Source organism: Cervus canadensis, chromosome 31 (assembly GCF_019320065.1).
Source record: "Cervus canadensis isolate Bull #8, Minnesota chromosome 31, ASM1932006v1, whole genome shotgun sequence".
Taxonomy (NCBI): Eukaryota; Metazoa; Chordata; class Mammalia; order Artiodactyla; family Cervidae; genus Cervus; species Cervus canadensis.
The window spans coordinates 25,205,697-25,231,727 of NC_057416.1; the positions used below are offsets into that span (position 1 = coordinate 25,205,697).

The following is a 26,031-nucleotide window of genomic DNA, read 5'->3' on the forward strand; positions in this document are numbered from 1 at the left end:
TCAGTAGTTTCAGCACATGGGCTTAGTTGCTCCATGGCATGTGGAATCCTCCGGTACCAGGTATTGAACCTGTGTTTCCTGCATTGACAGGCAAATTCTTTACCACTGAGCCACCAGGGAAGCCCCTCAATGTGTTTTTCATTTGCATTTCCCTAATGAGTACGTTAAGGCTGTTTATTGTCACCCTGCTTATTTAACTTATATGCAGAGTACATCATGCAAAATGCTGGGTTGGTTGAAGCCCAAGCTGGAATCAAGATTGCTGAGAGAAATAGCAATAACCTTGGATATGCAGATGACACCACCCTTATGGCAGAAAGTGAAGAAGAACTAAAGAGCCTCTTGATGAAAGTGAAGGAGGAGAGTGAAAAAGTTGGGTTAAAACTCAGCATTCAAAAAATGAAGATCATGGGATCTGGTCCCATCACTTCATGGCAAATAGATGGCAAATAGATGGGGAAACAGTGAGAGACTTTATTTTTGGTGGCTCCAAAATCACTTTAGCTGTTGACTGCAGCCATGAAGTTAAAAGACACTTGCTCCTTGGAAGAAAAGCTATCACCAACCTAGACAGCATATTAAAAAGCAGAGACATTACTTTGCCATCAAAGATCTGTCTAGTCAAAGCTATGGTTTTTCCAGGAGTTGTGTATGGTTATGAGAGTTGGACCATAAAGAAAGCTGAGTGCTGAAGAATTGATGCTTTTGAACTGTGGTGTTGGAGAAGACTCTTTAGAGTCCCTTGGACTGCAAGGAGATCCAATCAGTCAATCCTAAAAGAAATCAGTCCTGGATATACATTGGAAGGACTGATGCTGAAGTTCCAACACTTTGGCCACCTGATGTGAAGAACTGATTCATTGGGAAAGACCCTGATGCTGGGAAAGATTGAAGGCAGAGGAGAAGGGGACGGCAGAGGGTGAGATGGTTGGATGGTATCACCTACTCATGGACATGAGTTTGAGCAAGCTCTGGAAGTTGGTGATGGACAGGCATGTTGCAGTCTGTGGGACTGCAAAGAGTCGGACACGACTGAACTGAACTGAAGGACTAATTATGTTGAGCATCTCTTTATATACTTATTAGCCATCTGTTTATGTTTTTTTTTTAAATCTGTGTATCTTTGATGAAGTGTTTATATCCATCTTTTGCTTATTCTTTTTTTTCTCATGTGAATTTTGATAGTTTATATTATACATTCTGAATATAAATCCTTCACTTGCTATATGGTTACCAAACATTTTCTCTTAGTTTATTATTCCATTTTTCATTCTCCTAACAGATTGTGTGTGTGTGTGTGTGTGTGTTAAGTTTTATTTGAGGCAAAATGAGGACTGCAGCATGGGAGGCAGCATCTCAGATCGTTCTTAGATACTGCTCCAAAGAGGCAGTGGGAGGAAGGTCAACATACAAGATTTTGGAGAAGGCAGACCATTCTCCTAACAGTTACTTTGAAAAGTATCAGGTTTTCATTTTTATAACATCCTGTTTGTCAGTTTGTTTTTTTATGGATTTTGCTTTTGCTGTTGCTTTTTGGTGCCTCACTCAAGGTCACAGAGATTTTCCTTTATATTTTCTTCTAAAAATGTTATAGTTTTATGTTTTACATGTACATCTATGACCCATTTTGTGTAAATCTTGTATATTAGGTATTGAGTGCAGTTCTTTTTTTTTTTTTGACCTAGGCACATCCATTTCTTCTAGCTCCATTTGTTGGAAAGATTATCTTTTCTCCACTGTATTGCTTTTGCACCTTTGTAAAAACTAAATTGACTAAATGTACATGGGTTTATTACTACAGTGTTTATTTTCTATTTTGTCAGTCTGTCTGCCTTGATTGGTGTCTTGATTACTATAGCTTTATAATAAGTCTTGAAATCAGGTAGTACAGGTCTTCCACTTTTGTTTTCTTATTCTTTCAAAGTAGGTTTTTTTCTTTTTCCAATTTTTTGGGGTCTATTCTAGGTCCTTTGTATTTCAATATCACCTTTTCAACTAAATTGCCAATTGGGATTTGATTGAGTTTACTTTGAATCTAGGTCTCTAAAGAATTAACTGTCTTTATAGTTCTTATCACTGTTTTACCCTGAAGAACTGATGCATGCTGAAGTTAAATACTTGCCTAAGATTACTTAGCTTGTAGGAAGTAGAACTGAGATTCAAACCTAGATAGTCTGGCATCAGAACTAATTATATAGTTCCCTGTGTTAATTAGACTGCTGAGTATGAAAAGCATAACTTTTTTCTTAGTTGTTTTCTACCCATTCCTACTGAAAACACCATGCCTAGCACACAGTAGATTAAATATTATGAAGTGGTTTCATATAGAACATTAATTCATTTTATTTAATTTGATCTGTGTCTTCATTTGGTAGAATGGAAAAGAGACTGTGTACCTGTTTCGCCCTAGCCCTAACCTTCGTTGCAAACATTGTCTTAATTAGGATTCTATCTGCGCAGAATAGAAGTCAAACTAGTTTAAACGAATATCAAACTTTATAGTAAAGATACAGGAAAGGCTTGTGGATCCCTATGAAAAGTAATTAGCCAGCCCGCAGGAAGAGACTGGAATCAGTATTGAAAATACAATAGGGTGTTTTTTTGTAACCTAAATTCTCTGTGTGTCTTCCTCTTGCTTTCTCTCAGAAGGTAAGCATTCTCTGCTTTTCTAGTCACAAAATAGACTGCAGGTATTTTTCATTTACATGTTACAGATCTTGCTGCTTGGAGACTGACTGGTTGTTACTTGGTTAGACCCCCAAATTCCAGGGCGGAGACTGACTAACTTGACCTTAGTATGCTTTTCATCACTGGCCCAAGAAGATGTGGGCAACAGAGCAGAATATACAGGAGAAATGTGGGTGCTGTGGGTTTTATTGTGGAGATGGGATCAAGGGTAGGGTAATGGGGTTGTCGTTCTCCAAGGAAGGTGGCATGTAGGTGGATTGCTAACGTATAGAAGGTTTACTGTAGGCTTGATCAGTTAACTCAAGCACTGTGATTTTGGGGCTAGACTGCTGGAAATCAGAATCTGGCTTCTAATGGCATCTTATACTGAGTACTTTCTGACTGGTGTTGCCGTGTTTGTTTTGATGAATTGAAATCAGAGAACCAACATATGTGCATATGTCCACACATATAATATGAATTTTATTTTTAATAAGTGGTGTAATGCATTATTTAAAAAAATTATACTGTGTTTTGGTTTTCAGTTATGTTCATTGGGTGATTGTTTTTACATTTCCTATTTCTTTGTTTCTTTTTACAGAGGCAAATACCGGATTGTATATCTAACTCCAGAATTCTGTTCGGGTAACTTGGACCTGCTTCGGCAGCTTGAGGCTAATATTGGTAAGTGGGATGATAGAATCTTTATAAGTACTTGTTAAAGTGAGATATTCTTTAAACTTGTGGATGGATCCAGGAAATCTCTGCCTCTCCTGTCCTGTCCCACAATTCCTTCTGCCCTAGAAATTAAGCTCCTGGATTATAACTGCCTATTTGTATATCTGTTTGCTTCTACTGGACTGTAAACTTTTTAGGGGAAAATGCTCTTCTTATTTATTTATATTTCCTGAGCATGTTCCTGGCACATAGTAGGCATTTAAATATATTATTGAATAAATTTTGAATCTTGGATTCTATGATATTATAATTTCCTTTTTTTGGTATTCTGAATCTTAATCAATGTAGTGGTTCTCTACTCTTATTGTTCATAAGAATCGCCTTTCAAACTTTAGAAGATTTCGGATCCTCCAACCTTGAAAATTGTGATTTAACACACCTGCTGTTAGGTTGTGGCAGCTGTAGTCTTTTTACTGGTGACTCTGATGTGTGATTTTCAGGTTGGAGACCACAGTACCTATGACTATTTGTTGTCAGTGAGTACGATTAATCTTAAAAATTAGATAATATGTCATAGCCTATTTCCTAGAAAATGTAAATATAAAATGAGTCAAAAGCTGGTATCGTCTTTGATGTGTTTGCTAAAAACATTTTTGTCTTGCTTTTTCCCTTCTTGATGGTCAGGCTCAGCTATCTAAGAGCTACAATCACAGATTCTATTGCAGTTGTTCGTGTTTCAAACATTAAGTTAAACCGACAATCTTTGCCTTCTAATGTAATATGATCTCACTTTATATTTATGTTTTAAAATAATTCCTGCACATAAAAGTTTTTTTAAACATTGTGGTGTCTCATTTAATGGTTACTCACAGATAACTCTGGGAAAGCATTTAACAGTTACTCTCATAATATAATGAAAATAAGTATTTATCTTTTAATATGTGTTAAGTATGAACAAAAGAATGAGGGCAGAAATTAGCATTTGATTAAATATATTATCAAAAAGGACAACCATCAGCTGTTAAACTCCCTTATTGGCGTGTTATATTTTTGCCTTTAATTTAAAACAAATTTGATGTGTATCCTATTATGTTGTATAAAGTTCTTAGGAATATTTCAATTCAGATTAAAATAACAACTCTAGATATATAAACTCCATGGTTTTATTGCAAAAGTTAGGGTCTATGTACCTAGTGGTCTGGATATGTTTTGTTCCACTTTAACATTTGCTTTGTTTCTGTGATGGATTTAATCCAATATTTACTTAGAGCCTCCTGACAGGTTGTTCTAATTCTCTATTTTAATTTTTTGTAAAGGAATAAATTATGAACACTGCAATTATTAGAGCTGTGTATCTGCGTAAGATGGATGAAAGTACTCTTTCTGGGTGGCTGTCAATGTTGAACAAAATAGGATAAATTCTCTCTGAAGTATTTTTATTTAACTTTCATTTTACAATGCTTGCAGCAGTGAATATACTCAGAATTTCATTTGTATAGTAGTTTTGACATTTAGCTATTCTGATTTATGATTTTTATGAAATGTTATTATTTAAGTAGTGTGGGTTTATAACAGAAGCAGCAAGCAGAATTTTATATAGAGACACCTTAAGAGCAAACATACCTATAATTGTCGTGTGAATTTGGGAATAAGGCTTTAATGACTGGTGTGCCAAAATGAAATACATCCTGGACCTGGGCAGATACTCGGACTTTCACATTTAATGGGAAAGTTGGCAGAAGCTTGCATCAGCTGCTTGTGAGGGACAAAGTTTAGCTCCATTAAAAAGAGTCGTTGTAGTTGTTTTAGTTGCTCAGTTCTGTCTGAGTCTTCCTGTCCCTGCCCACCAGGCTCCTCCGTCCATGGGATTTCCCAGAATACTGGAGTGGGTTGCCATTTCCTCCTCCAGGGGATCTTCCTGACCCAGGCAGCGAACCTGCATCTTCCACATCTCCTCCATTGCGGGTGGATTCTTTACCACTGAGCCACCGGGGAAGTGCAGAAGCTAGTTAATCAAACCTGTGATTTTAAGGAGGGTTTTAAAATGAAGGAGCTGTCATTCTTTGTTTTAACCTATTTAATTTAAAATCTGGGTCATGTACTTTCTAAAGCCAAATAAGTATAGTGGTAATACTGAATTTTTCCCACTCATCAGTTAATAAAATTTTGATGTGAATCAATCTGGATTTGCTCAGATTTAGCAGGACTTTCTTTTTTTCTTTCCTTCTTTTTCTTCTCCAGCCCTGTTGTAATTGGTAATCTCAATGAATTGTAGTTATATGCATGTTCCTCTGTCTCTTCCTTTAGAAATGTGAGCTCCTCAAGATCGTGACTGCATTTTACTATTGTTTCATTCCTAGGGAAGTGTTTGGAACATAGTATGCATTTCCCCAGGTGGCGCTAGTGGTAAAGAACTTGCCTGCCAGTGCAGGAGACAGAAGAGACACGGGCTCGATTCCTGGGCTGGGAAGGTCCCCTGGAGAAGGAAATGACAGCCCACTCCAGTGTTCTTGTTGGAAGAGAAACCCGGTGGGCTGCAGTCCATGGGGCTGCGGGTTGGACATGACTGAGTGACGAGCACAATACCTGCAATAATAATAGTTTTTTAAAAATTGAGCGGTCTTTTATGCCAGCCCCTGTCTTAGCGTTTTATGTGAATGATCTTAATCTTCAGAGTAACTAAAAAAATGTTAGCTACTTTTATTATCTACCTTATACTTATGGGAAACTGACAGTTGAAAGCTTAAGTAAGATGCCTAAAGTAATGTAAATGGTAAGCCAAGTTATGCATCTAGGTAGTCTGACTTGTGTTTTTAATCAGCCCCCAGTGGCAGACCTCCCCCTGGGCCAGGAAGATCCCCTGGAAGAGGGAATCACAATTCACTCCAGTGTTCTTGCCTGGAGAATTCCATGGACAAAGGAGCCTGGTGAGCTACAGTCCATGGGGTTGCAAAGAGTCGGACACGACTGAGCAGCTAACACACAGTGGCAAAGCATAAATATAGCAGATAAACATTAAGTTGTGATCATCCCCGTTGAAGGGAAAAATTATTTTTTTCTTAAGTATTAATTTGGTAATCAGGGACAAAAGCTGTACTGTCATTACTTTGAAATATCTGAAGACATTTTCATGGATGGTTATATAGTAAAGCCCTTTTCTGAGAGGCATTACTGTACATTATTGATTCTGATTCAGTGTGGGGGTGGGGGTGGGGGCCGAGCAAAGGGGTTGCTAGGTGAAGAAGGAACAATCTGCCTTCCTTCTTACCTACTTTGTACAAAATGAGATATAGTTCTTCCTTTCCCATTTTATATTAGAAACTGTGGATGTCATCCTGTCTTTCAGAACTGGCATTTCAGAGGAATTCTGTAGTGATCATTCACAGACAGTGAGAAATGTAATCTCAGTAGAAATATGCTGACTCTTTCTCTTTGGATAGCTAATCCATGAGATAAAAGTATTATGAATGAGAATTAGAACAGCTCTTCTTTTTAAGGTATTATCATTGCAGATGAGTGATAGCTTTGAGGACAGAGTAGTAGTAATTAATTTCTCTGAGAAATAATGATGAAAACCAAAATTGAATAAACATGTTATTTGAAAAATAGATGTTAAATATTTCTTTTGTCCATCTGCCTTTTATCCATATATCTCCCTTTGCTTATTCTCAGTAATAATTTTTGGTGTACATGCTAAGTCACTTCAGTCGTGTCTGACTCTTCGTGACCCCGTGAACTGTAGCCTTCGCGGCCCCATTGACCATGGAATTCTCCAGGCAAGAATAATGGAGTGGGTTGCCATTTCCTCCTGAAGGGGATCTTCCTGATCCGGGGATCGAACCTCCATTTCTTAGGTCCCTTGCATTGGTCTATTTATTCTTTACCACTGGCACCACCTTGGAAGCTCAATTTTTGGTGTTATCTGCTATTATTTATGCTTATATTTTTCTATGATTCAATACTTTGAATTACTTTTCTCCTTTCTGTTATATTTACATATTCAAAGTGAAATTGGTGGTAAAACCTTAGATGAGTTTATTGCTTTTTTGAACGTTATCTTCTCCATTTACATATTTTTCTTTTTTGACAGGTATCACACTTATTGCTGTGGATGAGGCTCACTGTATTTCTGAGTGGGGACATGATTTTAGAAATGCATTCAGGGCTTTGGGTTCCCTAAAGGCAGTACTCCCGAAGGTAAGCTTTGCCAGGTACAACGTCTTGAAATGACTTGCTTAGCAAGGGAGGATCCAGGATTGGGGAATGGCCAAAAATCTGAAAATGTTTTTATGAAAGGGTGAATGGTTGATTTTCAAGCAGGGGAAAGATTTTTTTACAGCATGGTGTATCTTTTACTTCTCTCAAGTCTTTGCTGAAAGAGGACTTTTTCATTTAGGCCTCCTGTCAACTGTAGTCAGCTTTTCAAATTAACCCCCTTCCCACAGCTCTCAGCATTCCTCATATTCCTTTGCTGTCTTTTAAATAACACTTAGCAGTGTTAGCATACTTTAATTTATTTTGTCTATGGCCTGTGGGTGCCTACCAGAAATATTCTTTGTGGGGAGGGATTTTTGCTGGTTTAGTTGATAAAATCTACAACAGTGCCTGTCCCATAGTGAGTGTTCTATAAATAATTGGGTAAATGAATAAGTGAATTCTGATGAGAAAGCTGAGACCCTGAGAAGTAAGTTTACCGCGCAGGTAGTGAGTGGGAGAGCTGGGCAGTGCTACACAGCGGGATACTACACGGGCTTCCAGAGCAAGTGACTGGAGAGAAGTTTAAAACAGTTTCTGCCCTGAAGTAGCACAGAGTCCAGTAAAGGAGTTTAGACTCAGAATTACCCATAAAAGTGGAAGCAGGAGTACCAAATGAAGTGCACGGAACAGTATGAATAATATAGAAAGATTAGCAGTGTGAATAGTACCTGTAATATTAATAGAAAAAGAAGATTGATATGGTGAAAGCCAGTAGGCTCAGATTCCTTGAGGACTGCTTTTCACTAATTTAGAATGGTTTAAAGTAAGCTTTTGGAAATTAGGAAGATTGCTGTCTGTGATCCTTTCCTGGGCCTTTGATTCTAGAGGGATTGTGTTAGAGGAGTTTTAAGTGTTTTATGCAGTTTGGAAATGCTTTTCGATATTGAATTAGTCTTTTATTGTGTCAGACTGTGGACTCCATTGGACTCTGTATTTCTTGGGATGATTCACTGAGCCCAGAGTGTTTGTCAAGCAGTGGCTGAGAAACCTTTTTCCCTAGTGTTTTAGTGAAATCTCTGTTAGCTAAGGGGTGAGAAATGCCACCTGGTGGCTGTAGGACTCTCCTTTTCCTCACTGTTCTCAGCTGACTGTCACCAGTGCTTCACACTGTACTATTTCAATAAGTTCAAAAATAGGAAAAAAAATCACTAACATTCCCATTTGGAGAGAATCTGACAAAATGAGTCTCCAAAGAACAACTTTGTTGTTGAAAGCTTTGTTGTTGTTGTTGATTTGCTCAGCTCTGTCTGACTCTTTGTGACCCCATGAACTGTAACCCACCAGGCTCCTCTGTCCATGGAATTTTCCAGGCAAGAATACTGGAGTGGGTAGCCATTTGCTTCTCCAGGGGATCTTCCCTACACAAGGATCAAACCTGTTTCTCTTGCACTGCAGATGGATTCTTTACTCTTGAGCCACCAGGGAAGCCCTGGAAAGCTTTACATCAACCTTAAAGTTCTATAAAATTCAAGTAAGAGGTACTGTAAGGAATGAGACATTTTGGATCTTTCCGTGACGTTCCTCCCAGCCCTTTTACAGAGATTAGCACATAGTAGACAGTAACTGTTTGGAATAAGTGAGTGACTGAATGAATGAAGCATATTATGGAGTACATAGATCAACTGCACCACCCAAATTCAGAGGCAGTTGGAATAGTAATGGTTCTTGGAGTTTGTAGTGGTAGCACCATTGAAGTATATGTCTAAGGCATTCCTAGATTTATAGTCCCAAGATTAATTTACATTTTATTGCTTGTTTCACCAAAATTTTGTACTTATTACCAAAGAAACCAAGATTTGCCCATTTAAAGAACAAGTTTCGTGAGTTGAGAACTTGATAAAACTGAGTGACAAGGTAATTTATCAACCATACCAGTTTGCTTTTAACAATTAAAAGGTTGAAGCTATTAAGAACTGTGCTGTAATATAAAGAACAGACTTTGACCTCTGTGGGAGAAGGCGAGGGTGGGATGATTTGAGAGAATAGCACTGAAACATGTATATTACCATATGTGAAATAGTTCACCAGTCCAAGTTCGGTGCATGAAAGGGCACTCAGAACTGGTGTACTGGGACAGGCCTGAGGGATGGGGTGGGGAGGGAGCTGGGAGGGGGTTTCAGGATGGGGGACACATGTATACCCATGGCTGATTCATGTCAGTGTATGGGGAAAACCTCTACAATGTTGTAAAGTAATTAGCCTCCAATTAAAAAAAAAAGAAGAACTATGCTGTGATGACCAGATAAACTGAGAGCTTCCCAGCACACCAGGCTCTATGGACACACCTTTCTCCTAGCCAACCTGAGTGTTATTTTTAAGTTTTACCCTAGTTTACTTCTTTTAAATATCATAAAGCACCAGAGTTTCTAAGCAAAAATATTCTGTTCATTTCTGAACTGAATGTAAATATTGTTCCTTTAAATTTAATGCATTCCATTACTTTACTGTGTTTTCTGAGTTACGGAAGCAACATTCTTAACTGTGACTTTCTAGGATGTCGGCAAAGGAGTGAGTCATTTATAGTGATTTTCCCTGTTAGCTGGTCGCTAGAATAAGGAGTTTTTTGTAGCAAAGTGGGAATTTTTAAGTTAGAAGAGAAGTTACCATCCGGTAGCCCTGTCCATCTCATATTTTGATGAAAAAGCCGAGGCCAAGAGAAGTTAGCCCTTGCCCAAGTGAGTGGCAAATCTGGGAGTAGTGGCCGTGTCTCTGGAGTTCTTGTGTAGAAGTCTTTTCAGATGTTGCTATGAAAACATAAGTAATAGCTGACACTTCTTGTCTGCTTTCTGTATGCTGTGCTGTTATGTTTGGCATATTAGACCTTTTATCCCATTTGCTCTTCACAGTGACTTTCTGAGGTTGTTGCTGTTATTGTAGCCATCTTATAGATGAGGAAACCAAAGTTCAGAATATGAAGTAAATAGCTCCTGGGAATTCCCTGGCGATTCAATGGTTAAGACTCCGCACTTCCACTTCAGAGGGCATGGGTTCAATCCTTGGTTGGGGAGCTAAGATTCTGCAAGTTGTATAGTGCAGCCAATGTATCTAAAATAAGCAGCTCAAAATCTCACATCTCATTAGTGGCGAAAGCTGGCTTTGAACTCAGGCAACTGTTTCTGAGCCAGATTTTTATACTACTGTGCTGCTATTTTGCCTGATTTTTCTACTAACTTCTTCAAAATGTGTCAGGATTCATGCTTATTTCCTTTTTTTCACAAAAGTGTTGCTTGTCTCCTCTTAGATGATACTGCATAGAAACAAACCAGACCCCCTTTTCTTATAGTCTTTATCCTGAAAATGTCTCTTTATCTGTATATGCAGTTAAATATCAAACATTTTTTAGTCCATTTATAAATTGTTTGAATAACAGTTAAATTGATGGAAATGCTTCATTGTGGTAAGGTGAGAAAGTTCATATCCTGGGAAATTCCGTGTTTAAACTTCCCTTATTCTCAGCCATATTTTTGATACAAATATTTTTATTTGCTATAAAGATATATAGCAGGTAAATACATATATATTAAGCCTTGATTAGAGAAACCAGTTTCTTTATAAATTGGCCTGTTTCTATATGTTATTAGGCAGATGCTCTCTAAATTCAGAGAAGAGTCTGATTGTAAGCCAAAAATCAATTAAGTTGATTTGGGATGTTTTTTAATAATTTCACAGAATTGAAGGATAGAGAATATCAAAATGTCAGTTAACTGGTCACATTGATTTTGGTATCATTTTTTTCCATTTAAAACCTGCTCCCAGACTTAATTGATTTTTCTTTGCATGAACTTTGAGATAGTTTTCAATTCAGTAAAGCTATATTGATTATAAAAGTAGTTTACAGTTTTTAATAAATTGTATTTTTTTTCAAATTCTGTAATTGCTTTTTTACAAATTGCACTTAAATTTTCACTTATGTACAGTAATTGCTTCAACTGATTTGCAGGGTAGATGTATTGCATCTGAAGAGCTGTGTTATGAGCATATTATTTACCATATTTTATAATAAGCCAAAAAGTATTCAGAAAGTTGTAATCTTGGATATCAAGCAGCTAATTATATAGGAACAATTTTTCTGATTATGAAATGATTGCATAGTTGATTAATACTCCCAATGATAATAGTGATGAAAAATTAAATCTAGAAGTCTACTGTACTGAAAATAAAACATGACTTGGTTGCTCAAGGAATCAGTTAATAATAGATGTCTTATTTTCTGCATTTTCCTTATATATTGTATGCCACAATTAGCCCTTTAAAACTGTTGAGAGGTCATCCAGGTCATTGAGAGCTGTTATTTTAGATCTGAAAAGCCATATACCAATGTATTTAACATAGGAATAAAAAAAAAGCCTTGGTTGGGCTTTGCATGGCTAAATTTTCAGTGAGTGCAGGGTTTATAATTTGTGAATTATAGATTATCAAAGATAAGACATAACTTACCCCTCATTTGTCCCAGCACTGTGGTAAATGTATAAATAATAAATGGAGAGGTAGATAGCTAATAAGTGGATTTAACATAAGATAGAAATTGCATTTAGAAATCTTACGAGTTTAGTGTTTGAATGATTTCTTAGAAGGCTGAGAAGTAAGAAGAAAGTGTTTTTCTTCTTCTTTGAAAAAATAATTTTAAAGTTTCATTTTTATCACTGTTCTCTGTTCTTCCTATAATTGTCTTCCAGTGTCTATCTAAGAAATGTCTATCTAAGAAATGTTGGGAATTAACGACCTCTCTCCTTTGTTGAAAAATCACTTTTACTTATTTCAGGTTCCAATTGTTGCACTGACTGCTACGGCAGGTTCTTCAATCCGAGAAGACATTGTACGTTGCTTAAAACTGAAGGATCCTCAGATAACCTGTACTGGTTTTGATCGACCAAACTTGTATTTAGAAGTTGGACGAAAAACAGGAAGCATCCTGCAAGATCTGAAGCAGTTTCTCGTCTGTAAGTCAAGGTGAGAATTTCGTGGTTGATCAATTTTGGAAACTAGTTTGTTCTTTATAAAAAATGTATTTTATTTTTAAAACTTATCTCTTTGGAATGTATATTTAACATATTTGAAATTCTGCTTAGCTTAGGTTCAAGTGTGATGTTATATAATCAGTGACTGAGGAAGGGAGAAACTAATTTTTCTTATGTTTTCATACTCCATACTGTATTTGAAGAGGACATACACTCTTAATGGGCTTTCCTGATGGCTCAGCTGGTATAGAATCCGCTTGCAATGGGGGAGACCTGGGTTGGAGACCTGGGTTTGATCCCTGGGTTGGGAAGATCCCCTGGAGAAGGGAAAGGCTACCCACTCCAGTATTCTGGCCTGGAGAATTCCATGGACTTTATAGTCCACGGAGTTGCAAAGAGTTGGACACAACTGAGTGACTTTCACTACACTCTTAATAACTGACAAATATACAAAAAAAGCAAATGAGTCTTTTATCTGAATTCTGTCTAGTTCACTAGTTATATGACTAACTTGAGTTTTAAGGAATTTAAATACTTTTTGAGCCCATATCATGTATCAAGTAATATCCTAGGTGCTTCATGTAAATGATCTAGTTTGATTTTTATAACTGTTCTGTAAGCTACATATTATTTTCATTTTACTGATGTAGAAACTGTCACTAGCACTTCTTCCTATTTATTTTGTTTGGAGCCACTTTATGTATACTAAGCTTCTCTGATCTATCTTCTCAGTGAAAAACTTAAAATTTTTGCATTATGAAATGTGAAGTTAGAGTAAATGAAAACACTTGTTTGTCCTGTCCATACAAACGCAAAGCAAATCTAGGAAAATAGAATTTAAAGAACACTGTTAGTATTTTCCTTCTCAGAAAGTAATAAAAAGAAGATCGATCCTAGGTTAGGAAACCCTAAAGTAACTCTTAGGGTCTCTTGGGGTGAATTTAAATGTGGAATTCACTGTTGGCTTGACTGCTGTGTCCAGGTTAGAGCGCACATGTAAGGAATGTATCTGAGTGTTCTAGTGTCGCTCGGCTGCTCTAGGGGATCTCTCCGAAGTGACTGTACATTGTACTACACTTCCTTTCTGTCCTAAAGGTAAAATGTTCTCTTGGAGAAGGCTATTTATTTTACGTTAGAGTCTCCACAATCAGATCCTTATTTACATTCCTAACATTTGATCCTTTTCAGTCCATAGCATTCTCAAGCTCTATGGTATTTCTCCCTAATAACTCTATCCTTTTTGAAACTGTGCTTGCCGTTTTTCCCCCCCCGACTCTGTGACATTGCGATTATATTGTCCTTTTATCATATCTTACATAAATGATTTCTCCTCACTGTTGTTCATATTAATTCTACTAACAGTGGTTTGTATTACTTTTTAGCTCAGACTATTATAGTCTCTCCTAGCAGATCTCCTTGCTCCTCAGGACTCCCTGGTGCATCTGTATACAGTTTTCAGGTTTATCACCTGAGAGCATATCCCCTGAGTCTTGGTGTTCCTTTTCTTGTGGCTCCCTCTTTCCTAAGACCATCCAAAGATTTTGATACTGACTGTGACAGTGGTTTTTCTAAAAGCAAATCCGAAATGATTTTGCACCTGTTTTGCATCCTGTAAGAAGAGTCAGAATGTTCTCTGTAGAACTTGGGCAAATAGAAGTTTACCTCTTGGAAATTCCCTGGCAGTCCAGTGGTTAGGGCTCTATGCTTCCGCTGCAGGCAGCATGAGTTTGATTTCTGGTCGGGTAACTAAGGCCCCACATGCCATGTGACTTGGCCAGAAACAAAGAAAAAAAGAAAAAATTGTCTCTTAATGAGCACCATGATGGAGGGTAAGTTAAGACTTCAAAATATTACCTGTTATCTTCATTTTCTTCCTTTCATTTAATTCTATTTAACTGTATTCACATTTTTTCTCTTCATTGAGCCATCATGTTTCTTAAAGTCTTACCTTATTTGCTTTCTATATGCTGCTGCTGCTAAGTTGCTTCAGTTGTGTCCAAGCCGACTCTGTGTGACCACATAGATGGCAGCCCACCAGGCTCCCCCATCCCTGGGGTTCCCCAGGCAAGAACACTGGAGTGGGTTGCCATTTTCTTCTCCTGTGCATGAAAGTGAAAAGTGAAAGTGAAGTTGCTCAGTCGTGTCCGACTCTTCGAGACCCCACGGACTGCAGCCTACCAGGCTCCTCCATCCATGGGATTTTCCAGGCAAGAGTACTGGAGTAGGGTGCCATTGCCTTCTCCATTTCTGTATGCATGATGCGTTTAATTTAAATAAGCCTGTCTCACCTATCTAACTTGATTAAATGAGGATAGATTTTTTTTTCCCTCTCAGAAACTTGTTATGAGGAAATAACAGTCTTTGGTAAACCTCTTAGCAAAATAACGAATCCTCTTGTAATAGTGAGGTAGGAGACAGAGAGGCCCCAGGCTGAGCAGCTGCAGCCAGTCTCCCACTGACACTTTGAGATAAGATGGCAGAAGGAGCACTGGGCCCTGAGACAGTGACCACAGTTTCCTCATTCTTATGGTTAAGGGGATTTCTCAGCCTGACACAATGTGCAGAGAAAGTCCTCAGTTGTCCCCTCAGGAATTCCATATGACACAACTCTAGGGGAGGGGTCGAAGGATGGAGGAGGTGACAGCCCGTAATGTGTCCTGCCAACCTCCCTGAAACCTTTGCACTGGAATCCATCTTGGCTGAGAATCGTGCACACCCACCAGGAAGGACCCTGAGTCAGGCCAGTTATGGGCACAAGCAAGATGATTGGCCAGAGACAACCCGGAAGACTGCCCCCATGTAAGTGATCATGCCACCCCTATTGGGTGCAACTAACTCTGCAAGTTCACCCATATGCTCTTCCACACAAGCTTTGCTTCTGTTAATAATAACAGCCTTTAGGGGCTGGTTGATTCCATGTGCCACACCTGAATCTTTGAGATACCTGGTCCTGGAGGATACATCCCAGTATTGGAAAAATAATCATAGGGCTGTACAATCAAAATAAGCTCCCCAGGGAACCCCTGGCGACTGCAACATTTTTCTCTATTCAGGGAACTAAGTTCAGCTAAAGACATCTGATTCAGGGTTGCTGGGGATCTTGGGGACGCCGTGGACCCCTTCTAGATTAAAAGAAAGAAAGTGAAGTTGTTCAATCATGTCCAACTCTTTGTGACCCAAGGGCTGTAGCCTACCAGGCTCCTCAGTCCATGAAATTTTCCAGGCAAGAGTACTGGAGTGGGTTGCCATTTCCTTCTCCAGGGATTCTTCCTGACCCAAGGGTTGAACCCAGGTCTCCCACATTGCAGGCAGACACTTTGCCATCTGAGCCACCAGGGAAACCCATCTAGATTAAAGCCTTCTGGTAAATGTTTCTGGGATGCCGGATTACATTTCTAGGTTAGCCTCTTTGTTCTTGGTTGCAGCTTGTTCAACATGAGGGGACCTCCTCCTGAGTCAGAGGGAATACCTCTGTACTGTGTCCTTAAGAACTGGAAGCTGTTTAAATTAGATGGGCTAAGAAAAGAAAAACTTAAGTTTTTTTGTAATACTTCCTGGCTTTTATATAATTTGGGTGATGGAGAAAGATGGCGCCAAAATGGGTCTGGTAATCATCCCATCTTGCAGTTGGATCGTTCTTGCCGCAGGTTGGAGCAGTGGACTGAGGTTCCCTGTGTCCCTTTACCGGAGTCCTGCCCTGTGCAGCTCAGAGGCCTGGGGAACCAGAGAATTCTCCCAGCATTCTAGACAGTCCGAGTTTAACTCCCCCCAACTCTCAGTGGGGAAACCGAGCCTCTCCTATTCCTACAAGTACCCCTAATTCTCCAGATCCCCCTGGCAAATCCCAAACCTTGCTGCCCTGTTCACCTCTAAACACACTGGTACCACACTTTGCCAACAAAGGTCCGTCTAGTCATGGCTGTGGTTTTTCCAGTAGTCAGGTATGGATGTGAGAGTTGGACTATAAAGAAAGCTGAGTGCTGAAGAATTGATGCTTTTGAACTGTGGTATTGGAGAAGACTCTTGAGAATCCCTTGGACTGAAAAGAGATGCAACCAGTCCATCTTAAAGGAGATCAATCCTCAGTGTTCATCAGAAGGAATGATGTTGAAGCTGAAACTCCAATACTTTGGCCATCTGATGCGAAGAACTGACTCATTGGGAAAGACCCTGATCCTGGGAAGGATTGAAGGCAGGAGGAAAAGGGGACAACAGAGGATGAGATGGTTGGATGGCATCACCGACTCAATGGACATGAGTTTGGGTAAACTCCAGGATTTGGTGATGGACAGGGAGGCCTGGCATGCTTCCGTCCGTGGGGTCACAAAGAGTCAGACATGACTGAGCAACTGAACTGAACTGAAGTGACCCCTGGATGAAAAAGCTAATCTCACCACTGAGGTATCTCATAGGTGGGACTTCCAGTCACCCAGGATCAGGGAGAAAGTGTCCTCCCAGGGAAGTGGCAAATGGCGAAAGCACAGTCAGAGTGCACACGCCCTTCTCTTTAGCTGATTCAGCGGGGTGCAAACAAAGACTCGGTCAGTTTTCTGAAGACCCTAGTAGATTTACTGAAGGATTTCAGGCCCTAACCCTGGCATTTGATTTAGCCTGGAAGGATGTCCAACTAATACCCACTACCTGCTGTACCTGTGAGGAGAAGCAGAGGGTTTGGCCCGCAGCCTCGGAGCACACTAAGCAGCTTGCCGGGGCCCAGCCCAGCGTCTGTGATGCGGGTGGGATGCAGAATCCCACTGCGGATGAGAACTTCCTGGTGGGAGTGAGGGCCAGGAACCACATGCTTCAGTGCCTATTAGAAGGAATGAGGAGTGCATTAGAAAACCAGTCAGCTATGAAAGGGTCAAGGAAGTGACCCAAGAGAAAGAAGAAAATCCAGCCCTCTCTTAGGGGCAACTTGTGGAGGCATTTAGAACATTTACTAACATAGACACCTCTACTCCTGAGGGTCAGTCCCTATTGGGATTACCTTTTATCATTCAGTTCACCCCTATGACATTAGGCGAAAACTTCAAATGTTACAATCAGGGCCACAAACCCTGATGCCCCACCTTCTAGAGGTGGCTTTTGGGGTAAAAAATCAAGCTGAGGAGAAGGCCAGAACTCCGCGTGAATTGAGGCAGGCCAGAGCCAAAGCTCAGCTGATAACGGTTGCTGTCGGACACGCTTTGCAACTTCAGGGCAACCGAGAGGGGACAGCAGGTGTCAACCATCAGTCCAGAGGTAAGACCAGCAAGGGGGAATGCTTCAAAGGCAAGTCAACTGACCATTGGGCCCGTGAATGCCGGAAGGAGCCTCCCAGGCCATGCCCGGTCTGCAGACAGACTAATCATTGGAGATGGGACTATTCTTTGTCCTGAAAAGGAAGAGGCACTCCTGCTTCTGAGATGACCATGGTGGGCTCCTGAGGTGTGCCAGCAGCTTCCCCCACGCCTGCCCTGAGATGTCTATCTCCATCAAGGAGCCCCGGGTCATCTCTGATGTGGCAGAAAGAAGATTGATTTTTTACTTGATACAGAAGCCACTGACTCTGGCCTGACTTCTTCCTCTGCACCTTTTTCCTCTAAAAGCTGCACAGTGACAGATGTCAGTGAAAAGGCTCACACCTGTTACTTCACTGGAATCACACTTGCCAGTTTGAACAGTGTTTGGTCTCATCATCTCACATGGTAGCAAAGTAATGCTCAAAATTTTCCAAGCGAGGCTTCAACTAAATGTGAACAGAGAACTTCTAGATGTTCAAACTGGATTTAGAAAAGGCAGAGAAACCAGAGATCAAATTGCCAACATCTGTTGGATCATAGAAAAAGCAGGAGAGTTCCAGAAAAACATGTACTTCTGCTTTAAAGACTATGCCAAAGCCTTTGACTGTGTGGATCACAACAAACTGGAAAATTCTTCAAGAGATGGGAATACCAGACCACCTGACCTGCCTCCTGAGAAATCTCTATGCAGGTCAAGAAGCAACAGTTAGAACTGGACATGAAACAATGGACTGGTTCCAAATAGGAAAAGGTGTATGTCAAAGCTATATATTGTCACTCTGCTTATTTAACTTATATGCAGAGTAGATCATGTGAAATGCCAGACTGGATGAAGCACAAATTGGAATCAAGATTTCTGGGAGAAATATCTATAACCTCAGATACACAGATGACACAACCCTTATGGCAGAAAGTGAAGAGGAACTAAAGAGCCTCTTGATGAAAGTGAAAGAGGAGAGTGAAAAAGGTGGCTTAAAACTCAGCATTCAAAAAATGAAGATCATGGCATCTGGTCCCATCACTTCATGGTAAATAAATGGAGAAACAATGGAAACAGTGAGAGATTTTATTTTCTTGGGCTCCAAAAATCACTGCAGATGGTGACTGCAGTCATGAAATCAAAAGTCACTTGCTCTTTGGAGGAAAAGCTATGACTAACCTAGACAGCATATTAAAAAGCAGAGACATAACTTTGCCATCAAAGGTCTGTATAGTCAAAGCTATGGCTTTTCCAGTAGTCATGTATGGATATGAGAGCTGGACCATAAAGAAGGCTGAGCATCAAAGAATTGATGCTTTTGAACTGTGGTGTTGGAGAAGACTCTTGAGAGTCCCTTGGATTGATCAAGGAGATTCAATCAGTCCATCCTAAAGGAAATCAGTCCTGAATATTCATCGGAAGGACTGATGCTTAAGCTGAAGCTCCAATACTTTGGCTACCTGATGTGAAGAGCTAATTCATTAGAAAAGACCCTGATGCTGCGAAAGATTGAAGGCAGGAGAAGAAGAGGACAACAGAGGATGAGATGGCATCACCGATTTGATGGACATGAGTTTGAGTAAGCTCCAGGAGTTGGTGATGGACAGCAAAGCCTGGCATGTTGCAGTCATGAGGTTGCAAAGAGTTGGACATGCCTGAGCAACTGAACTGAACTGAAGTGGACTGACATGCCCACTTTTGGTTGTCACTGACTGTCCTACCCCACTAATGGGGAGAGACCTTCTGAGTTCTTTTCTGAGTTCCCTAACCATATTATGGTTAGAAGGTCCTGAGCAGCGCCCCCTGCCCTTTTTTTTTTTTTTTTTTTTGTTAAGCCATGACTCTTGCCTATAAGCAGTAAACCCTGCAGTTTGGGACAGAGGAGTCCCTGAGAGGGCCATGAATGCCCAACCTGTAAAAATTAGCTTTAATCCAGAAGCTGCCTACTCTAACAAGAGACAATACCCCATGAGTTTTTAAGCAAAAAAAGAGTTATACAACCCCTCTTAGATAAATTCTTAAGACCTCTTGGTGCCCTGTCAGTCTCTTACCCCTGATCTGCTGGTTGTTAGGCCAAATGAGGAATATAGGATGGTGGATGGCCTCCGAGCGGTAAATGATACAGTGGTTCCTATATATCCCCTTATGATTAATCCTTACAACATCTTAGTCCAGTTCCCTCAGGATGCTAAACGGTTTACCATGCTCAACCTCAAGGATGCCTTCTTTTGCATCCCAGTTCATCTCTCATCACAGTATCTGTTTGCCTTTGAGTGGACCAACTCCCACTTGGGTCAGATGCAACAATATACCCGGACAGTCTTGCCTTAGGGGTTTTGAGATAGCCCACACTTGCTCGCTCAGGCCCTAGGAAAGGAACTAAGGGAAATATGCCTAAAAGAAGGACCTATTCTACAGTATGTAGATATATTAATATATAGCTCCTCTATGGAGGCCTCAGATCAGAACACCATTGAAATTCTTAATTTCCTTGGGACTCGAGGTTATAGGGTCTCCCAGAAAAAGGTGCAGATCTCAAAGCAACAAGTTAAATATATGGGATACATTATAAATCCTGGAAGTAGACAGCTATCTCCAGATAGAAAATAAGCTGTATTAGGCCTAGATACTCCAAAGACAAAAAGACATCTCTACACCTTGGGCTTCCTAGGTGGTGCTAGTATTAAAGAACCCACCTGCCAATGTAGGAGACGTAAGAGATGCAGGCTCGACCCCTGGGCCGGGAAGATCCATCACAGCTCCTGCTCTGAGGCCTCCCAGTTGACAAAAGCCGTGCATCTGGTATGTTAAGTTTATTTCTTCGAGGTGGCAGCAGTTCCATGTCAAGATGATGGTGATGCAGGGATTCTAGCCACTCCCTAAGCCAGATTTTTCTGGACCAACAGCGGTCTCCCTGGGGCTCCACAGCCAGGCAGGATGAGGGTTCTGTGGCCCCAGTTAGGTAGGGTCCACAAGCCCAATGCCAGCCTGAAGAAGCTGCAGAAGGTGGACCTTAAAAATTCCCTGGGGTCCAGGAATCTGAGAGGGGATGTGAGCTAGGCAATAGACGGGCCCCAGGCTGAGCTGCTGCAAACAGTCTCCTGTTGATACTTTGAGAGAAGATGCCATCAGGAGCATTGGGCCCTGAGACCACAATTTCCTCTTGTGGTCAAGGGGTTTTCTCATCCTGACGTGTGCAGAGAATGTCCTCAGTTGTCCTCTAAGGAATTCTGGATAATGCAACTCTAGGGGAGGGGAGAAGAAAGGAAGAGATGCCAGCCCATAATATGTCCTGCTAACCTCCCAGAAACCTTTGAGCCGACCAAGGAAGAACCCTGAGACAGGCCACATATGAGAACAAGCAAGATGACTGGCCAGACATAACCCAGAAGAGTGCCCTCATATAAGCAATCTAAGCAACCCCTACTGGGTGCAGCTCACTCTACGAGTTTGCCTTTATTTTCTTCCACACATGCTTTGCCTCCAATAAATGCTCTGTCTGCTGGTCTCTTATGAATTCTTTTGGCAAAGAAGACAAAGACAAATGTTTGTCATCAATGTTCTAGTCATTTCTGTGGTAGTCAATAGGAATGTTCACTGCTTTGATTTTTTCTGCTCTATACATTCAAATTTTTATATTTTCTACTTTTTTTTTTAATGTAAAAAGTGATCCATATTGTTAGTATCATTTTGAACAGTACGGATGCATGTAAACTGAAGAGTACTTAGATTTTTCTGATACCATTCCTCAGTTTTCACTGTTGGTATTTTTGTATTTAGCTTTATAGGCTTCTGTTCTTTGTTTTAGACTATGTAAATATGTGCTCTCAGCTGTTCTTGTTGGCTTGCCACAGAAATGGTTTTGTAGTATGTCCATTTTGTCTGCAATTTTCCTCCTTTTTGTATCTCTGTTATCTTTCTGTATATTGTGTTTTCTTAAATTAGGCCTTAATGTTTTAAGATGTTATAGTATTCATGTTTTGGTGCCCAGTTTTTCCTTCTTTGAAAAATATTTTTTTAAATGAGATTCTTGTCCATTAAAAAGATAATTTGCATTTTTTTTCACTCCACGGAGTTATCTACTATGACATTTTGATATGGAAGCCCATTTGGTTACTCTCAAAAATTACTTTGAGTAGATTATTTAGTAAGACTCTTAGAGTAAAATTAGTTCATTATTTTTCTAAGTTTTCAATTATTTTTACCATAGTCCTTCTTAAAGGTTTTTATACATTTACTTTTAAATATTTGATTCACTTTCATAGCATGAATGTGTATGATCAAATCTAAGTGGTATGTTCTTTTTTATATTTGTTGGGTCAGCATAAATGAATGTATTTATGTAAATGAATATATTGAGGAATTAAATATTCTATGAAATCATCATTTAAACTTTTAATAAGTGCAGGTTTCTAAAACAGACTTTCTAACGTGTTATTTTCTATAACATAGCCTTAAGATTACCAGTAAATGCTTCTTTGAACTATGTAAATGATCTTTTATTATTACATGAAAGTTCTTGTTTTTTTTGGTAAACATATAGAAATTCAATTTTACAATCATAAGAGAGATAAGAATAATGTAAAAATTTATTCTTTGTAAATATTACATTTCTTGTATAAGAGTAATTGTTAAACTAGTGTTCTGCATTTCCAAAAGGATGGTAATTGTATTTCCATTAGTTTGTTGGTTTTTAGCAAGGCTTCTGCTTCAATAAATAAACTTGTCTCTGGTTTTAATTTGAATAAAAAACTGAAGTCAGTGGTGTTTTTGTTTAACATAATTTATTTCCACATCTGAGTGTCCAAAATGTTTTAGATTTTTCTTAAATATATCAGTTTTTTTTTTAAAATATATCATTGTTTTTTATATGCATTCTCCTTTCAGTTTTTTACTGAAAGGAAAATGTAAATTAAAATTTAAACATGAAATTAAATTAAAAATTTTAAAAGAAGGGAAAATTAAATCACGTAAAACTCAAACATATATATATATATATATTTGTCCTTTTGCTCTTCTTTTTCTTCAGTTCTGCTTGGGAATTTGAAGGTCCAACTATCATCTATTGTCCTTCCAGAAAAATGACAGAACAAGTTACAGCTGAACTTAAAAAACTGAAGTTAGCCTGTGGAGCATACCATGCAGGACTGAGTGTTAACTTAAGGAAACAAGTTCATCATAGGTTCTTGAGAGATGAAATTCAGGTGTGAAGATGGATCATCATTACTGTCTTTTCCCCATACTGGAAATAGATATTTCTATAATAGTTATTTATGAATCTTTATTGAACATTTTCTTTGTGTTCCCCAACTTCCTCGCCCACCCTTGCCCCCCCACCCCCATGGAGGGATAATGTTTTTTGGTTTTTAATTAATTTTTAAAAAATTTTTAAAGTATATCTTATATTAGAGTATAGTTGATTTACAATGTTTTGTTAATATCACATATACATACTATATATAAAATAATAGGACTAACTAATAGGAACTAATAGGGACCTATGATACAGCACAGGTAACTGTTCAGAACTCTGTAATGACCTGTATGGGAATGGACTCTAAAAAAGAGGGGGTATATGTATACCCGATTCACTTTACTGTACGGCAGAAACTAACACATTGTAAAACAACATTGTAAGTCAACTATACGCTGTTAAAAATTAAAAGTTTCTTTAAAGTTGGAATTGAACTTCATAATTTAATCATGAAATATTATTTGTTTAAAATTGCAGTGGTAAAGAATCCCCCTGCCAATGCAGGAGACATAAGAGTTGTGGGTTCGGTCCCTGGGTTGGGAAGATCCCCTGGAGTAGGAAATGGCAACCCATTCCAGTATTAGTTGCCTGGAAAGTTCCATGGACAGAGGAGCCTGGTGGGCTACAGTTCATGGGGTCCAGTTCGACATGACTGAGCACGAGCCCGAAAATGGGAAAACAGCAATGTATATTAAAAAATTTCAGGTGTGCATCCAGGTGATTCATTCGTGCATATACATTTGAGTACCGTTTTGATGCGCATAAAGCTGTCACTGTGATAGAATCAGTGTAAAACATGGAAGATAGGTAAGAAAACTGTTGCAGGCTGGTATCAATGGCAGCCTATACATAGAATGGTGTTTAGGTTCACAGAGGAGGGGACACAAGCTGTTAAGGTAGATTGTCAAATGAAGTTGTACACCCAGGAATAAGCAGTTTGAGTAGAATCTGAACAAGTGAACAGAAGTTCATCAGGTATGCGTGGCTGGGGTTGATGAAGGATAAGGAATTGATTATAGAATTCCTGGAAGAAGGACTGATGTGTGCAAGGCACTTTGATATAAGAGAGCATACTGGGTTCAAGGAATTGTGAGTAGTTTGCAGTGGTTGGAGATGAAGTCTGGAGTAGGAGGGACACAAGTATGGGTAAAATGGCAGGAACAGGTGGAGACTTAGGGAGAGAGTTGGATTGGTTGTTTGCCCAGGTTATAGAGGATCTTAAAACTTTGCAGAGAGGCAAGCTGGAGTTGGTGTGAAGTTCCCTTATTTTTTCCAGACACGCTGTAGGATTTTTTTATTTAAATGAAATTCCATCTAACAGGTAGGACAGATTAAAGTAGAAATGGCCTTGTTGAAGTTGATGTGATGGAGAACCAAGTCCAGGAACGTCCCTGACACCATGTCAGTGTCTTGGGGGTTGTCTTAAAATCTTCAGAATTCTGCAAAACAGAACTTGAAAACCACTGCGACAGACTGCTCTGTTTTTGAGCAAGATAGTAGTATTACAGAAACATTGGACCGGGAGCACTAAGTAGTATTGATCTGAAGGAGAGAAGAAAGGTATGGGTGAAGTTCACAGGAGGTGCTGCGGCTGAGATTCTTATGGTTAGAATCCTGGTTCAGTGGGTGTCACGAGGATTATTTTGGAGGATTTCAATTGAAACATGGGAGTAGGTTTAAATCAACACTATTAACATATCCACCCCCTGTCAATATACGCCTGGAATAGTCCTCATCTCAAATTGAGAGGAACTTAGCTTCCGTTTTGGATTTTCTGTCCAATAGATCATCCACTTCCTATGTATCTAGAACTTTGCACATGCAGCTCATTGTGCATTTTCAGGCTGCAGTATGTATCTGCCTGGAGGCATCTGTTCTCTTTCTTCCTCTTCTTTCCAAAGCAAGACCAGCTATCACAGCTGCCTGGAATAGAGGTTTTCTCCAAATCCTTAAATGCTTATATGTTTATTCTGTTATCTCTGAAGCTTGAAAATTATCAGATAAAGTTCATTAGCTGCTGCTTACTAAATCTTAACAATTGATCTTTGCGTCAATAATTGACCAGTGGTTTCTTCTGTCTTGGCGTATTACTAATTATTTATTTAGATAGAAACATCTCCTAGAGACATGAGGAAGACGAGATTTTTTTTCTTTCCTATATTTCATAATGAAATCTAACCACATTTGGATGTAGATTTGCGTTTTAAGTCTGTGATCAGTCTTTTAATCCTGGCTTTTAATTTTATGTCCTTTGTATTTTATTTGCCTTTTCAAGATGGCTTGAATTCCTTTCCTTTTTGGGATGAGGTTATGAGTAAATTACTTGATAAAGTATTTTTGTTTACACCTGAGAAGTTCTAATGATATTTTGAAAATCATATCTGTAGAATAGATTGATCTCTTTTAAAGATAGTGTCATGAAAAAAATTAGATCTTAAAAATTTTCATCATACACACACATAGACACACATACATATACATACATACAGTAATCATGTGAGGTGATGGAGGTGTTAACCTTACTAAAGTTATCAATCATGTCACAATATATATGTATATCAAATCATGTTATATATGGTAAACTTACATAATGTTATAATTCAGTTATATCAATAAAGTTGGAAAAATTGAATAAGAAATAACATTTAAAACATAAGTATTGGGATTATTATTAGATTGCTTTTTTACTCAAATATAGTAAAACTGACTAGTTGTATTCACACAAAGCTTTTTCTTAATATTATTTCCATTCCTATGTTTATTTTCTTTCATATTTCTCATACTTCCCTTTATTTGTCCTTCCTGCCTTTCTTTTTTTTCTACTCTTGGTACCTCTTAACACGTTTTTGTTTCAAATGGCCCTTTAATATTTACCACTTATGCACACACATAGTTTAACAAACTAAATAGTTCTCTGGTGCTTAAAATGAAAAGTATAAGCCATCATTCCTTCCT

At 39.0% G+C, this 26,031-nt stretch overlaps 1 protein-coding gene across 10 annotated transcripts in view; it reads left to right on the forward strand.

Moving 5' to 3' along the window:
* WRN (WRN RecQ like helicase) overlaps window positions 1–26,031 on the forward strand; it is a 124,865-nt gene that overhangs the window by 49,534 nt on the left and 49,300 nt on the right. For all 10 annotated transcript variants that reach the window (XM_043454658.1, XM_043454654.1, XM_043454660.1 and 7 more), the window contains 4 exons: window positions 3,269–3,351; window positions 7,436–7,542; window positions 12,365–12,552; window positions 22,852–23,026. In XM_043454658.1, the coding sequence (XP_043310593.1) occupies window positions 3,269–3,351; window positions 7,436–7,542; window positions 12,365–12,552; window positions 22,852–23,026 (553 nt within the window). The remainder of the gene's footprint in view (window positions 1–3,268; window positions 3,352–7,435; window positions 7,543–12,364; window positions 12,553–22,851; window positions 23,027–26,031) is intronic.